The sequence below is a fragment of the Ictidomys tridecemlineatus genome, chromosome 10 (genome assembly GCF_052094955.1).
Source record: "Ictidomys tridecemlineatus isolate mIctTri1 chromosome 10, mIctTri1.hap1, whole genome shotgun sequence".
NCBI lineage: Eukaryota > Metazoa > Chordata > Mammalia > Rodentia > Sciuridae > Ictidomys > Ictidomys tridecemlineatus.
Window position 1 is genome coordinate 29,608,438 of NC_135486.1, and position 14,213 is coordinate 29,622,650.

The 14,213-nt window shown below is 50.3% G+C and overlaps 1 protein-coding gene across 1 annotated transcript in view; it reads right to left on the bottom strand.

Annotated features, from left to right (window-relative positions):
• Positions 1–5,247: 5,247 nt before the first annotated feature.
• Cacna1s (calcium voltage-gated channel subunit alpha1 S) overlaps positions 5,248–14,213 on the bottom strand; it is a 62,641-nt gene continuing 53,675 nt past the window's right edge. The window contains exons 35-44 of the mRNA XM_078022570.1: positions 12,997–13,093; positions 12,257–12,359; positions 11,370–11,471; positions 10,966–11,090; positions 9,216–9,344; positions 8,330–8,580; positions 7,065–7,150; positions 6,369–6,442; positions 5,976–6,119; positions 5,248–5,821 (exon numbers count right to left, since the gene is read on the bottom strand). Coding sequence (XP_077878696.1) covers positions 5,570–5,821; positions 5,976–6,119; positions 6,369–6,442; positions 7,065–7,150; positions 8,330–8,580; positions 9,216–9,344; positions 10,966–11,090; positions 11,370–11,471; positions 12,257–12,359; positions 12,997–13,093 — 1,363 coding nt within the window. The 3' untranslated portion in view covers positions 5,248–5,569. The remainder of the gene's footprint in view (positions 5,822–5,975; positions 6,120–6,368; positions 6,443–7,064; positions 7,151–8,329; positions 8,581–9,215; positions 9,345–10,965; positions 11,091–11,369; positions 11,472–12,256; positions 12,360–12,996; positions 13,094–14,213) is intronic.

Genomic DNA, 14,213 nt, shown 5'->3' on the forward strand with positions numbered 1-14,213 from the left:
ACCGTGGAATCTTTTCTTTTACTCATTTTACTTTAAACTAACACCAGTCAAGCCTTTCTCCTCTGAACCCTGGGGAGTGCCTGTGGACACCCTCATGTTTTTAGTTGCCAGAATTATTATTTGTCCCCTGTATTTATGGTCAGTTTCTTTCTAAAATGCCTCGGTTTTCTTGATGGGATTTTAAGTTCCATTTAGGGGCACAGTTGTGCTAATGTAAGGGAACGAAGCAATGGAATTCCAAAGCTTGAGGACCAATACTGGCTCTGCCACTTACCAGCTATGATGCCCCTCTATGCCTTATCAGTAAAATGGGGAGAGGGAGGTCACCTGGCACTCTGAGCTATCAGCTCCAGGGCAGCAGTGACGAATTACTGGAATCAGTTGCCACAGGATTAGGGGAAGACCCTAATATAATAAGGGGTGGAAGTCAAGGTCAGCCCTGGGTTGGCAATGGTTGGCGGCAGGAATCACCTTCCATCCACGTCCACGATGGTCAGAGCTGTCAAGGCCTGTACAGAGGCTCGGCCTGGAGCTGAGGGGTGTGGGCTGAGTGTCACTGCTGCCTAACTACCCCTAAAAGCCCAGGACCCCCCACCACCTATCAGCTTCCTCCCTTCTTAGAAATCAGCCCTCTCACTAGCCAGCACCTGAAGGATCAAAACAGCTTCTTACCAAGTGCAAAGATCTTACACTGCCACATTCATGCCCTGCGACAACCCTGAAGCAGGAATTATTCCATTCTACAGAGGGAGGAGCTGGAACTTAGAAGGGTTTTGTGAACTTCCCGACCCTCCTTACTCCTCACATGAGTGGAAGGAGGAAGTGAGTTTAGATCCTAAGAATTTCCCACTTAAGACTCTGCTCATAAACACTTTGCAGAGAGTAGTAGTCATACCTTTCCTTTAAGAACCCCAGGTGAGGGAGACCATGGTGCATGTTATGCCTGAAATTCCAGCTACTCAAGACACTGAGGTAAGAGGATCACAAGTGTGAGGCCAGCCTCAGCAACCTAGTGAGACCTGGTCCCAAAATGAAAGATAAAAAGGACTGGAGATGTAGCTCAGGGTAAAGCATCCCTGGGTTTTATCCCTAGTATTTTTTTTAAAGAATATTTATTTTTTAGTTTTAGGTGGATACAATATCTTGATTTTATATTTACATGGTGCTGAGGATGGAACCCAGTGCCTCATGCATGCTAGGTGAGCGCTCTACCACTGAGACACAACCCCAGCCCTATCCCTAGTATTGAATCGAGAAAACAAACAAAGAAGAATTGAATAGAGTCCCAGGAGGTGGGCTGGGTGCACCTCAGGGGTATAGCGCTTGCCTAGCATGTGCAAGGCCCTGTGTTACATCTCCAGGAGAGGCGGCTAGCTCCGTAGGAGTCACTCAGCTCTATCCAGAGCAGAGTGGGAAATTCTCCAGGTCTGGGGCCAGGAACACTAACCCTTCTGAGAATGGACTAGAACTGGGGCCCACCCTCTGGTCTTCCCAGGGACCCTCCATCTAAGCTTTGCACTGTCCAGATGGACGGCTGCCCTGGTCCTCAGAGCCCCCACATGCAGCTTTGTGCTCATCTCTCCTGCTAGCTGCACTCCGCCTCTTCTGGCAGATTCTCCCCCCAGCAGCTGGGCCCCAAATCTGCAGAGAACTGTCAGGGAAAAGATGGGGTCTGGCAGACACTGCCCCTGGCCAGTGCCCCCCAGTGACAGAAGGTGGCCCCACCTTCCCCTATGGGCACACTCCCTCTGTCAGGTGGTCTTGCTGAGAGGGGCATCTGTCTCATCTGAAATCTGCCCACTCCCCCTCACACCCTTCTCAGCCCTTATCCTTCCTTAATTGGGTCCTCCTGGCTTTATTTGAGTAGCCTGGCAGCCTCATTAGGAGAAAGCCATCCGTTCTGTCCAGGGGAGTTGAGATGGATGCAGAATTTCACCCATTCTGATGATAAATTATAACACTTTATATGTTACAAAGGAAACTGCCTGAACTTTTCAAAAGGGCGAAGAGCTAATAGGAAAGTTTCTCAGAGACTTTTATACATACATACCTGTCAGTCAGGCTGGAAGGAAAGGCATAGATTTGACAAATTGCACAGTGGTTAAGGACACTTGATGCTAAACTGCCTGGGTCTGACTCTCACTTTGGCTCCCTTACCAGCTCTGTGGTCTTAGACAAGCTACTTATCTCTCTCTGGGTCATATTTGCAAAATGAGGATGATGATACCTTTCTTAATTGCTAAGAGGATTAAATAAATTAACATACAAACCACTTGGCACAGGGCTTACCATAGAGTTAGCAATCTAAATATGGTAGACATAGTACAGGGTGCTCAAGTTCCTGTTGCAAGTAAAGATAACCTTTTATAGAATTCTACAGCACAGGAGCAACAATCCCATTAGTTGCACATTATCTTACTCTTGTAGATGAGTCAATTGAATGGGAGATAGTGTAAGTGGTTGTGAAGGGGAGGGGCAGAGGAGGGGACCAGGAGGGGTCTAGGTGCTCCCTCTGCATGTGGAGTCTGGCATGTCACCCTCTGGAAGCAGAGTTCTTCCTCCCTGGCTTCCCTTGGCCTAGACGGACAGATAAGGTGGCCAAGGGTGCAGGACTGAGCAGGACGCACTGGGCAGTATGATTGCTGAGGGCAGGGTCCACACCTCTTAGCTCCTTTCTGCATTTATTCAACAAGTAACTGTTGAGCCACCAATGAGTGTTGAAAAACGCTCATCTCTGGAGGGATAAGTGCAAACAAGGAGGCCATAGCACCAGGTTTCATGGAGCTTAGCATCTGGCTGGGGGAGAAGGCGGATACAATAAGGTCACAATCTCTGCTGGAACAGGGAAAGCAATGTGCTAAATTTCTGGGTCAGACAACAGAAAGCTTGTGGGGAAAGCTCTGTGCAGGATGTAATAGGAAAGATGAAGTTTGATTAGGGGTCCATCAGGTTCAGGGCTCAGGAAGTTTCCAGAGAGAACATTGGTGCTCAGAGATGAGAGCAACTCCCTCTGGCCAGGTGAGCAGGAGACTCACGTGGGGCAAATCTGGGTGAGACTAGGAACTGAGGCCAGGGTTTGCCTGAGATTCTGAGGGCTCTGGGAACATTGTTTGGGTTTGAAGTAAGCAAATAATTGATTTCTCTGTTTAGAAAGATCAGAGATGGATTAGGAGGAAGGCGAGAGATTGGGAGGCCAGTTCAGAAGCTGTTGCAAAGGACAAGACATGAGGTGATGGGGGACATATCAGGACGTGGCGGTGGGGTGAAGGGAGGTGGAGACAGGTGTGAGAAACACTTTGGAGATTAGCTTATGGGGCATATCAGCCAGACCTTTCAGTTTGAATGAGAAGCAGCTTTCCCTGAGAATGAGGAGTAGGTTTCCCTGAGAATGAGGAGTAGGTTTCCCAGCAGCAGCAGAGGAGAAGCAGCCTTGGGGAGAAGATAAGAAGTTATACTGGGACAAGGTGGGTTTAGACATGGTGGACACAGAAGGTCGTATTTTGTAGGAGGAGCAGGAATCAGGGACCTGGATAGAGTTTAGGAGAGATGTAGACCAGAAATACAGATTTGAGAATCAGCAACACATGGGTGTCTTAGGATATGAGCACGAATGTGATCAGCCCAAGAGTTAGTGAGTGCAGTGGAAAATCAAGCAGACAGAACACACCTGAGAGCTGGGGGTGGAGGAAGAAGGCCCAAGAAAGTTTCAAGTGGGAGGGCCCTTGGGAATTAGCAGGAAATTCAGGAGATCTGAGACATGGGAGGCCTTTCAGGAAGTGGGGAAAGATAAATTGTATCAAATCTGCCTGGAAGTCAAGTAGAGAAGAATCCACTGGATTAATAACAGATTGTTAGTGATATGGGTTTTCATGAAGAAAGGGTGGGGAGGAATGCAGGCTGGCTTCGTGGGGCAGAGAAATGGAAAGTGGAAACCCAGGCAAGGAGGCCACCCAGGTAGGAAGTTTGGTTCCCTGTAATGGACTTACGATTGATGGATAAATAGGTAAATAGATGATACACAGTATTTACATCAATCCACAGACAAGATGGCTGCAAGATCATGTTAAGCTAGAAGCACCTAGAATGTGCCCCACGTAGATAGAAGGAGCCAGCAGAGGCCGAGAGGGGAGAATGGCTAGATAGAAGGAGTATTTTGGCAGAAGGAGAGACCTGGCTTGGTTTCCACTGGGTCAGGGGGAAGGTAGAGATAGGTTCCTCAGTGTGGTGAGAGGAGCTGAGGAGGGACCTTCTGGTGGCTTCCATTTTTGCTGTGAATGCTAGCTACTGGCATTGAGGTTTGAGGAGAAACATGAGTTGGAATACCTGCTCTGACCAGGCACCAGGAAGCTTTGGGTCCAGCAGGGACCAGAGATGTACAGCACCCTGAGGGTGTGAATGTCCCTGTCCTGTGCTGCTTGCATCTTGGGGCAGAACCCAGATGTAGGGATCCTGCTGCAGGATGTAATAGGAAGGCTGCTTGGGAAGCCAACCTGGTTACCATGGCAACAGCCACAGAGCAGGCTTACCCGTCTAGCTTAATGTAGGAGTGGCCAGAAGAAAAAAAGAATATCCAGGGTAGGGGGAGGGGCACTGTAGGGATTCTGAGGACACCGGTGCAGAGTCTCGGCTTTGCCTCTCCCCAGCTATACATCTCAGAGATGTCCTATCACCTCTCTGTACCTCCATTTCCTCATCTTGATCCTATACCTACATCACATGGTTCTGGTGAGGATAAAATGGATATTGTGTGTGAGGGTGCTTTGTAAACACAGTACATGAAGACCTCTGGTGTGAGACTGTGTGTAGCTGGCACACGGGAGACACTCAGCAAACAGTAACTGCCGTTACACGTCACATCCATACTCCTGGGGTGGATAAGAGGAACCATGGAGACCGCAGATCTGTGATAACCAAGGCCATAAACGGCACGAGGGGAGGGTGGTGTTGGCAGTGAACTCTGACCAAAGAGGCACTATCAGAGCTCCAAAGAAGGTTGGCCATGGTGTGACTAGGGCTTGGGGCTGTTTCTGAGGCCACCAGTCCTCTCTGGGACTGCTCCGCCCTAGTCAATGGGGCCAGCCCTAGACTTCCAGGCTGAAGAACCCCACTCTCCACACAGCGCCTCTGCCTCATGCAGAATAAAACCCAGAGAGCCCCTCTAGACTCCTAGGCCCAGGTTCCCTGAGGGCTCCTGGGGAGGGGAAGAAAGTATAGAGGGTCCAGAAAAAGAGACAAGCAGAGGCCAGGTGCCAGTGTCATAGGCCTGAGACTTTAATGTCCTGCTGATGGGAGTGGCCTTGCGACAGATAGACACTACCACTGGCCAGGGCTTTTAGAATGACCTTAGAAGTTCCAGCCAATCATGCTTCTTGCTGGTGAGGGAAGGGCCTGTCCTGCCCATCTACTTCCTCCCAAGTTTTGGAGATGGTTCCTGACCACCCTTGTTCAGCCAGGCGTCTAGCCACTGAAGGGAGGGAGGCTGCTGTGGTGCTAACACTTGTCCCTCCAGCAGTCTCCCCCCGCCCTTGGTCATGTCAGCTCTAAGCCCAGGCTGATTCTGTGTCGGCCGTCACAGCCCGGGAGGAATCAGGGTCTCCTGTGAGCCCTGATGCTGGTCAAGGCTGCCCAGGGAAGACCCGAGGCTCAGGCCTCCCATGGCACCAGACGGGCCCTCTGGGGACTGTCGTTCTCTCAGTAGCTCTGTTGCTGCCACCTCCACTTCCTCTGGTTCCATCTGGCAGGCATCTGCCAGGGCCTGGCCTGTCGCCATGACGAAGCCAGCGTCACCCGCCAAGGAGTCCAGGCCCCCTCGAACCAGAGCCTGCAGGGAGAGGAGGGGGCTAGGCAGGGTCTTTCTGGGAGTGGTCTTTGGTGGGGGAAGGTCTGCTTCTGTTGACCCTACCCCCTCTCCATGCCAGGCTGTCACAGGGCCATCTGCCAATGTAGCCAGCTGCTCTGTCCCAGCCTCTCCTCACCTCCTGGATCAGCAGGGCTGTGGCTGGAGCTGGGCACCTGGAATGGCTCTCCTGGGAGCTCCTGCTGCGAGATGCTTCCGCGTGCAGAGAACCTGGCATGGAGCGCTTCCTTTCTTCTCGAACGGGAAGCTCTGCCCTGGGGCGCTGTTTCAAATGCACAAAAGCAAAGACCCCAACAGGTTTGCTGGAACCCACAGATGCAGTGAAATCCCAGCACATCCAAAGCGGTCTCCAGCAAGATCCATGGAAAGGAGAAGATCCAGGAACCTCATTTTTTTTCTGTTATGGGTGGGCAAACTGGCGCTAGGCCCTTCCCCTATCATAGCTCGCTCCTAGCACTGCATCAGGTAGGGTCTCTATATGGAGTTTGCTCCCTGTTCTCCACCCCTTTACCTGGCAGGGGGCAGGAGGTGTCTGGCAAGTCGGCCATCCATTCAGGTTTTCCACATGGGGCTTGCTGAGAGGTCCTGTGAGCAAGGACAAGAGGACTGTTGGCTCAGGCAGGCAACCCCGTACCAACTCCCTTGGCCAGGTGTGGAGGGCGGCTTAGAGGGTGGACACATGCTGCAATTGCCCAGGTCTCCTTACCCTACTCTGGGTTTGGGAGAGGGGCTCTGGGCCAAGTCTCTAGCTAAGCCATTCTTCAGTGTGTTTGTGCATGTGAAGGAGTGTGTGTCAGGGAACAGGGACACTGATCTGCAATGTCCTCAGGGTTACTACTGTTACACAGTGGTCCAAAACCCACTGTCAGACTCCAAGATGACCTGCTAAAGGGCCCAAGAACCAAGGTAACAGTGAGTCCGGGAGCTGCCCTTCCGTAGGACCTGGGAGAGGGCAGACTCCCACGCTGGGTGAGTTTCAGGCAGACCTGGAAGAATGCAGGCTCCCCTACCCGCCTCTACCTAGAAGCTTCTCTGCCTGGATGAGGAGCTGGCCTCGTGCTCTTCCACCCCAGGACCCAGCTGGTTCCCACTGCCACAGGCCCCAAGACAGCCCTCCCAGCTGGGTTGCCAGACTCCAAGGAAGGAGGGAGGCTCCCCAGGCCTCCTCAGGAGAAGGCTCAGCTTCTCAGGTCGGCAGAAGACTGACCCAGGGCCTTGCGGGCTTGGCTGAAGGTTCCTCCTCTGGCAGCAGGTGTCTCTGACTCTTCTGGAAATTCCCTTTCATAGTGGACACTGAAATGGAAACAAGGCCAAGTGAACCAGAGCAGGCTTCCGGGTCTCTGGACATCTCTGCTCCTCTGTGGCCCCAAATCCTTTCACTCAGGGTCTGGACCCATCATAGCACAGGGGCCTTGACTCTAGTGATGCTCTCACCTCTCTGCACAGCTATCCCTGACTTTGGGGGTGTGAGCCTAATGCCTCCCCACCTCCACTCCTGTTCAGTGGTCCCCTCTACCCTCTCCACATTTCATGCAGCCTCACAACCTTTAGGACCCTGGTTCTTGACCTTGGCTGCACAGAGGACCCTCTGGGAGCTTTAAGGAATAGTAGTGACTGTCTCACTCCCAGATGATGGAGGTTTGGGAAAGCTCCTTATATAATTCAAGCATGCAGCTGCAACTGAGAACTATTCTAGACCTTTCTAGTCCGTGGTGATCAATATCCTTTCTGTACTCTCAGGACATGAGTCATATCACATGACACATCCCCGAGCAGCCTGGCCTAGGTCAGATGCATCTCTATTTTCACACCACTTTGCACCAAAGTCTAAAGTCCGGCGTGCCCTTCAAGGCTTCTGGGATGAGTTCAAGGGGCTTCTCCAGCTGGGATGGGGTGTAGGCAGCCCTGGCTGTGGAAAGTAGCTGTTCAGATGAATTCTACCAAAGCTCAGCTGGCTTTCGGCCTAGAACGGGAGCTCCGCTTTGAGCCCAGCTCCTGGGTCATGTTGGCTGATCAGCTTTTTCCCTTATCCTACCCTTTTTTTCCATGACACTCAGGTAGTCACCGATTATATTTAGTCTTTAGCCTGGGGTTGGTGAGGTGGAGCCCAACTCCAACATTTGAACCTTATCACCCACAGCCTTTTGTAGTCTGTGCTGCTGAGGTAGGCCCGCTCTTTCTAACCCGTAATATGCCCTATAATATATCTCAGCTCTAAGACCTGCTGCAGAGGATGAAACCAAAGGTCCCCTCAGCATTTGGGCCAATGCTGACATGAAACTGCCCCCTGCTGGCCACAGGCATCTCTGCACCCCAAATCTGCCCCTTGCATTAAGGTGCAGAGGATCCCCAAGGGCATAAAGGCAAGCAAAGGACACCTCATAAATCTCAGGGCTCCCTCTTCCCATCTAGCCTGCAACCTGCTAACCCTGACTCCTCAGTCCTATCCTGGTATCTAATTGCTTCCATTACCTGGAAAACACAGAGCTGTTGCTATGGTCACTGTTGCCATGGGCAACATTAGCATTGGCATTGTTGGTATTGGCACGAGCAAGTGGGTTGGTTCTTGGATCATGAGGGAAGTCCTCCAAGAAGACAGGGGACTCCAGCTCCTCCATCTCTATCTCAGAAAACTGGAGGGGTCTTTGATTGGCCATGACGGGGGGCAGGGAGTTGGTCCTTTCCAGGAAGTTGTCCACTTGGCCAAACAGGCCTCCAGTCCTCTAGAGGCAAGGAGAAGAGTGAAGGGACCGAGATTAGTGACTGAGGGATGAGGGTTGGAAGGGGACTGGGGGCTGTCACCCAGGATGATGGTGCTGGAAACAAGTTATGGATTGGAGACAAATCCCATGAGGCCAGAGGGAAATGGCCTGAGCAGTGAGACCAGGCAAAGAGAATCCCACCCTCAGAAAGGTCTCAATGTGATGGGACAGACAGGACATGGCTCAGGACATGTACAGGATACACCGACACATGGATAGGGAAATGTTGTGTGGTGGAGAGAACCCTGAATTGGGAGTCTGCAGAACTGGGTTCTAGCCTCCTTGAAGTTAAGTATTGCACATCTCACACCATCATTTCCTCATCAGTAACCCGAGAGGGTTCAACAAGGTGCTCATAAAGAATCTTCCACCTTGAAAGTGTTAGAAGAAAACTGGACAGAGCTCAGGATCAAGGACTGGCATAACATGAAATGTTGATGAGGGCTTGCAGGGAAGGTGGGAAAGGGTGTGTTATGCTTAACACCTCGTCCCATCAGCTCTCATGTCCACCTCCTGTGTGGCTGGACTCCTGGCCATTCTCTCTGTTACTGCTCACTGTGTCTAGACCATGAGGGGTGGCCATGATCCTCACTCACCCGGAATATTCCTTCCTCCATTGCAGCCTCCACCATGGCTCTCTCCAGCTCCTCCTCAGCTGTCAGGTCCCCTGAGATGGTGCGGTGGATCTCAGGGGCTGCTTCTTCCTCTATGGTCCTCAGTCCAGCCTGAGGATGGAGAAGTGACCTGGTGAACCTTCTAGACCAGGGGCAGAGACTAGAACTGCTTTCCCCACTCATTTCTTATCCCTGCACCTGGGGGGTCTCCTGAAGCCTGCTCTCCCTCCTGTCTCATTCAAGATCACAGGGCTCTGTGAAGCTCCCAGACCCTTCTCCGGTGGCAGTGATAGTCCACACTCTAATAGTTACCAAAGAGTCTGGTCTTAATTCCATTGGTAGAGATTTTGTGTCTGCCCCAGGCCTCTGGGTTGAGCAATCTTTTTACTGTATGTGCGTGTGTGTGTGTACATGTGTGTATGCCATAAAGAAATTAACAGAGTACTGAGACCAGAAGGAGAAGAGAATCCTCACCTTCAGAAAGGTGTCAATTTGATGGGATAGACAGAAGAGACACAGGCATACAGATAGGAAAATTTAATGTATCGTCATATCTATATGTCTACATATCTATACATTTATCTATCTATCTATGTATCTATCATAAGTTGATCAAAGTTCATATCACCCACAAAGGGACAAATCAAAATTGGTGTCACCTGGTAGTTTGCAATGAGGACACAGTAACATTTCTGTAACTGACAAGATGCATATCTTATACCTGATATAAGGACACATCAGACAAACCCAACCTGAGGGACATCATGGCCTATAATCCTCAGAAGTGTCAAGGTCATGTCAAGGAAAGACAAGGAATGTTCCAGATGGAAGGGACTAAGGAGAGATGGAAACTAAATACAATGTGTGATTGGCTCCTTTTGTTAAAAAGGACATTATTGGGACAACTGGTGAAACTCAAATGAAGTCTGAGGAGTAGATGGCAGTAACATATCAACATTATTTTCTGATTTCTTTTTTTATATATTTTTTAGTTGTAAATGGACACAATATCTTCATTTTATTTATTTACTTTTATGTGGTGCTGAGGATTGAACCCAGTGCCTCACATCTGCTAGGCAAGTGCTCTACCACTGAGCTACAACTCCAGCCCCTATTTTCCTGATTTCGATGGTTGCATTGTGGTTATGTAGGAGAAGACTCATGTGTGCAGGAATATACTTTTTCATGTGTACATCATGGAACATCAAGGGTTGAGGGAACATTATGTTAATGTTACTCAACAGTTCAGAAAAAAAGGTTTTGTATTTTACTAGTAAACTTTTTAAAGTATGAGATTATTTTAGTATAGAAATAGCAATTTAAATAATGTTCTGTGCATACAGCACAAATGCATGCACATTTTTGATTTTATAGATTATGTGCATTACAATGAACACAAAAAATAGAAACAAAACCCACATAAGATAAAACAAAGTTCTAAAGCTTTCTTTTTCATACACTATGTAGCATTTTAAGTACCCTGGGGGAATCTTCTTTCTTTGGAGACTATTGCTTTTGTCTAACTCATCTCTCCTCTGAACAAATCCCATTTTATTCTGTTCCACCATCCAGAGGTGAAGAGCTCCTGGTTCTCCTGAAATTGATATGTGACTCATGGAGGACCATCCAGAATTATCATCTCATTTCCTCACTCCTCCATCCCCAGACTAAATTCCAGAGGGAACTGGAAACTTGGCAGGAGTCCCTTGGAACTTGCCTGGGTTGGACTTACCTGGATCTGTACGGTGTCCTTCTTAGGCCGATATCCATAATATTCTTCCTGGCGTTTTATGAACTTCCGGAAGTGTTCCTGGATGAGGAATGTGGCATAGAACTTCCCCACTGTCACCTCATCATCTGCAGAGGGGCCAACAAAGGATGTCCTGAAGGTTGGTGGGAATCTGGCACAGAGTGGGAGCCAGGTGCAGCTAGGTCCAGCACCCAGGTCCTCCTTGCTGCCTTGGTCGACGGGTACTCTGCACCTTGATACTGGTGGCTGCCTTACTAGATGCCCATGGGGGTCTATCAAGGGTATTTATTGAGGTCTGGGCCATTCTCAGATTCTCATGGGACTTCTCGGAGAAGCTCATTACCCCTTTCTACCTCCGGACTCTGGTCTCCTACAGTAGCACCCACCTCCTATGGGAGGGATGACCTGGTCCAGGAGCTTCATGCTGGTTCTCTTCCAGATCTTCTTGATGATGGCCCTCAGCTCCTCGTTGGCCTGTTCAAAGTTACCTGGGGCAAGGCAAAGGCAGGAGTGGCCCCAAAGCCATCCAGGCCAGGCTGACTGCCTGTGATAAAGCCACCTTAGACTCACTGAGCCCCTCTGAGGGCCACTCATTCACTCAGCCAACCCTGGCTCAGCTTTCTTTTGTGGCAGCTGCTGTGCTAGAGGCTGGCAATGGGGCATCCAACCCTTGGGTCACATGTTTGCTCCTCAGAGGCCTTGGCTCCCAGTGCCCAGAGTGCTTAGTGTTCAAGGCTGTCACCCCTGCTCTCTCCCCAGACCTTCAATTCCCAGCCCCTCCTGTAACTCCAAATTGCTCCCCTCTGACTTCTCTTCTTCTCGTTCTCCCAAGGAACCTGCCCTGTGGCTGCCTCAGACATCTTCAATGGTCCTAATGCAGGGGTGGCCCTGATGCAGCCAGAACCCTGAGCAAGGGCTCAGGAACAACCCCCGCCCCCAACACACACACTCGATTCCTTCCCTGCCACCATGTCCCTCTGCTAGGTGAGTGAGGACCTCCAGGTCTAGTGGAGTTGAGTGTGGACTCCTGTCACTCTCCCAACTAGCTGAGTCCCTCCTCTGCCCCTGTCCAGAGCTGACCTCAGGTGCCCCAGCCCCTGCTAGCCCTGGCACTTCTCTAGCCCAGAGACACAGCCAAGGAGTCTGGGGGCAGATCCTTGGTGAACTTGCCCTGCAGAGAACTCCAGGCTCCCTCTGCTTCTCCCCATGGTTCTTGATTCCAGTCTTGAGCACTGAGAATCTGGCAGAATTGGTGCCCACTGAGGGCTCTCACCTTCCGTCTTGATCTTGAGGGCCGTGCGCACCAGGGCAAAGAGTGTGGCGTTGAAAGTGACCGTGCCATCGCTGTTCAGGGGCATGTTCATGCCCACCAGCCGCTGTACAAGCAGAGGCAGTGGTTTGTTGTTGAATTGGGACCAGAGGTCATGCTCACCCCATCTGTGGGCCCAGAGGGGATGGGACACGAGATGGGGTGCGGGCAGATCCTAGTCTCTTCCTTTTTTGGGTCCTGCTCATTCCATGAGCAGTTTTCCTCTGCCTCCAGCTCCCACCATGCTGTGTGGTACTCCCCACATACCTAAGACTTAAAAGCAAAGGGTCTGCCCTATCATTTTGGAGTCTCCCAAACTGTGAGCCAAAATAAACCTTTTCTATTCATAATGTGATTACCTCTGGTTTTGTACCAGGGATTGAACTCAGGGGTACTTAACCACTAAGCCATATCCCCACTCCCCCTTTTTAAAATTTTATTTAGAGACAGAGTCTTACTGAATGGCTTAGGGCCTCGCTAAGTTGCTAAGGCTGGCTTTGAACTGGCGATCCTCCTGCCTCAGCCTCCCGAGCCGCTGGGATGACAGCACCACTGTATCTAGCTTTAGGTATTTGTTATAATGACGGAAATCTAACACAGGAAAATGCTCATCTAAAATGACTCCCTCAGGGCCTCAGTTTCCCTGCCCTGTATCACCTGCTCCCTTTCTCCTGGAACCGCCCCTCTCTGGCAGCTCTGGTTACCTTACATGCTACCCGGTGTGGGCAGAACTTCCCAAAGCCCAGCGGGGGCTGGATCCTTCTCAGCAGGGTCACCACATCCAGGTGTTTGATTCTCCCCCTGCAGGAGGACACGGGATCTGTAAACCAAGTAGCCCCACCAGGACCTCCCCTGCTCAGAGAGCAAAGGGCAGGGAGCATGGGACACTTCCTTAATTTCCAACTTTAGGAAGCGGGAGCCTAGGACCCTTTTAAAGCAAGAGACCCTGTTGGGATCCACTGTTGCCCGGTATCAGGAATGGAGGCTTCATTTGGGGAAGACAGAGGCTCTCTTTTTGAGGGGATTCTCTTGGAGAGGGGATCCCCAGGCCCGGAGGCTGGATGTATACTAAGACCTTGTTAGGCTTTGGTCAAGATGGGCTATATTATCAGAAGTAGAGTATATGGCAAAGGAGGTGCAGACTGGTCCCCAGAACTGGAAACCATATTCCATGAATCTCAGAAAAGGCATAAAGCACAGCAGCCGGGAATGACCAAGGTAAGGGCAGCAGATGTGTGTCGCCTTGAAAAAAAAAATCATTTTTGAGGATGCTATTGACTTCCTTCTTTCTCTGGTCCTGCCTGGGATGGAAGTTGACCATTTTCTGCCTGTCTCCAGAGGGCTGAGTTAGGACTTGTGGATAGCTGGCAGAGACAGTTAGGTTTCGGTTCCCCTGAGGTAAGCAGTTTAAAGCACAGTTGCTAAGGACACCAGGCAGACTTCCCTGGAATTGTGGGGCCATTTCTTAACAACTGCATGAGCCAGGGCAACTTAATCTCTTTGAGCTTCAGTTTCTTCATTTGTGAGATTAAGCTGATCAGAAAACCCATGTTATAGGTTGGAGGAATTAAATAAGATAATACATAGAGTGTTTAGTATAGTGCCTGAAACCTGGGAAACATCCAATAAATGCGAATTTATGACCTTTCTTAAAAGGAATGTAAGAAAGTGGCACTTCCCCAAGCTTTAATGTGCATACAAATCCCCTGAGGATCAGGTCAACAGAAATGAGGATTCTGACTCAGGCAATCTGGACAGGGTTTGCATTTTAACCAAACTCAGGTGTGGATGGTCAGTGGAACACACCACTTTGGGTAGCCAGGACTAGGGTATCTGGTGAGATGTTGAGTTCCCCACCCCTAAGAATGTCCAGGCAGAAGCTGGATGACCTTTTCCCAAGAAAGTCAAGGGTCCTTTCACC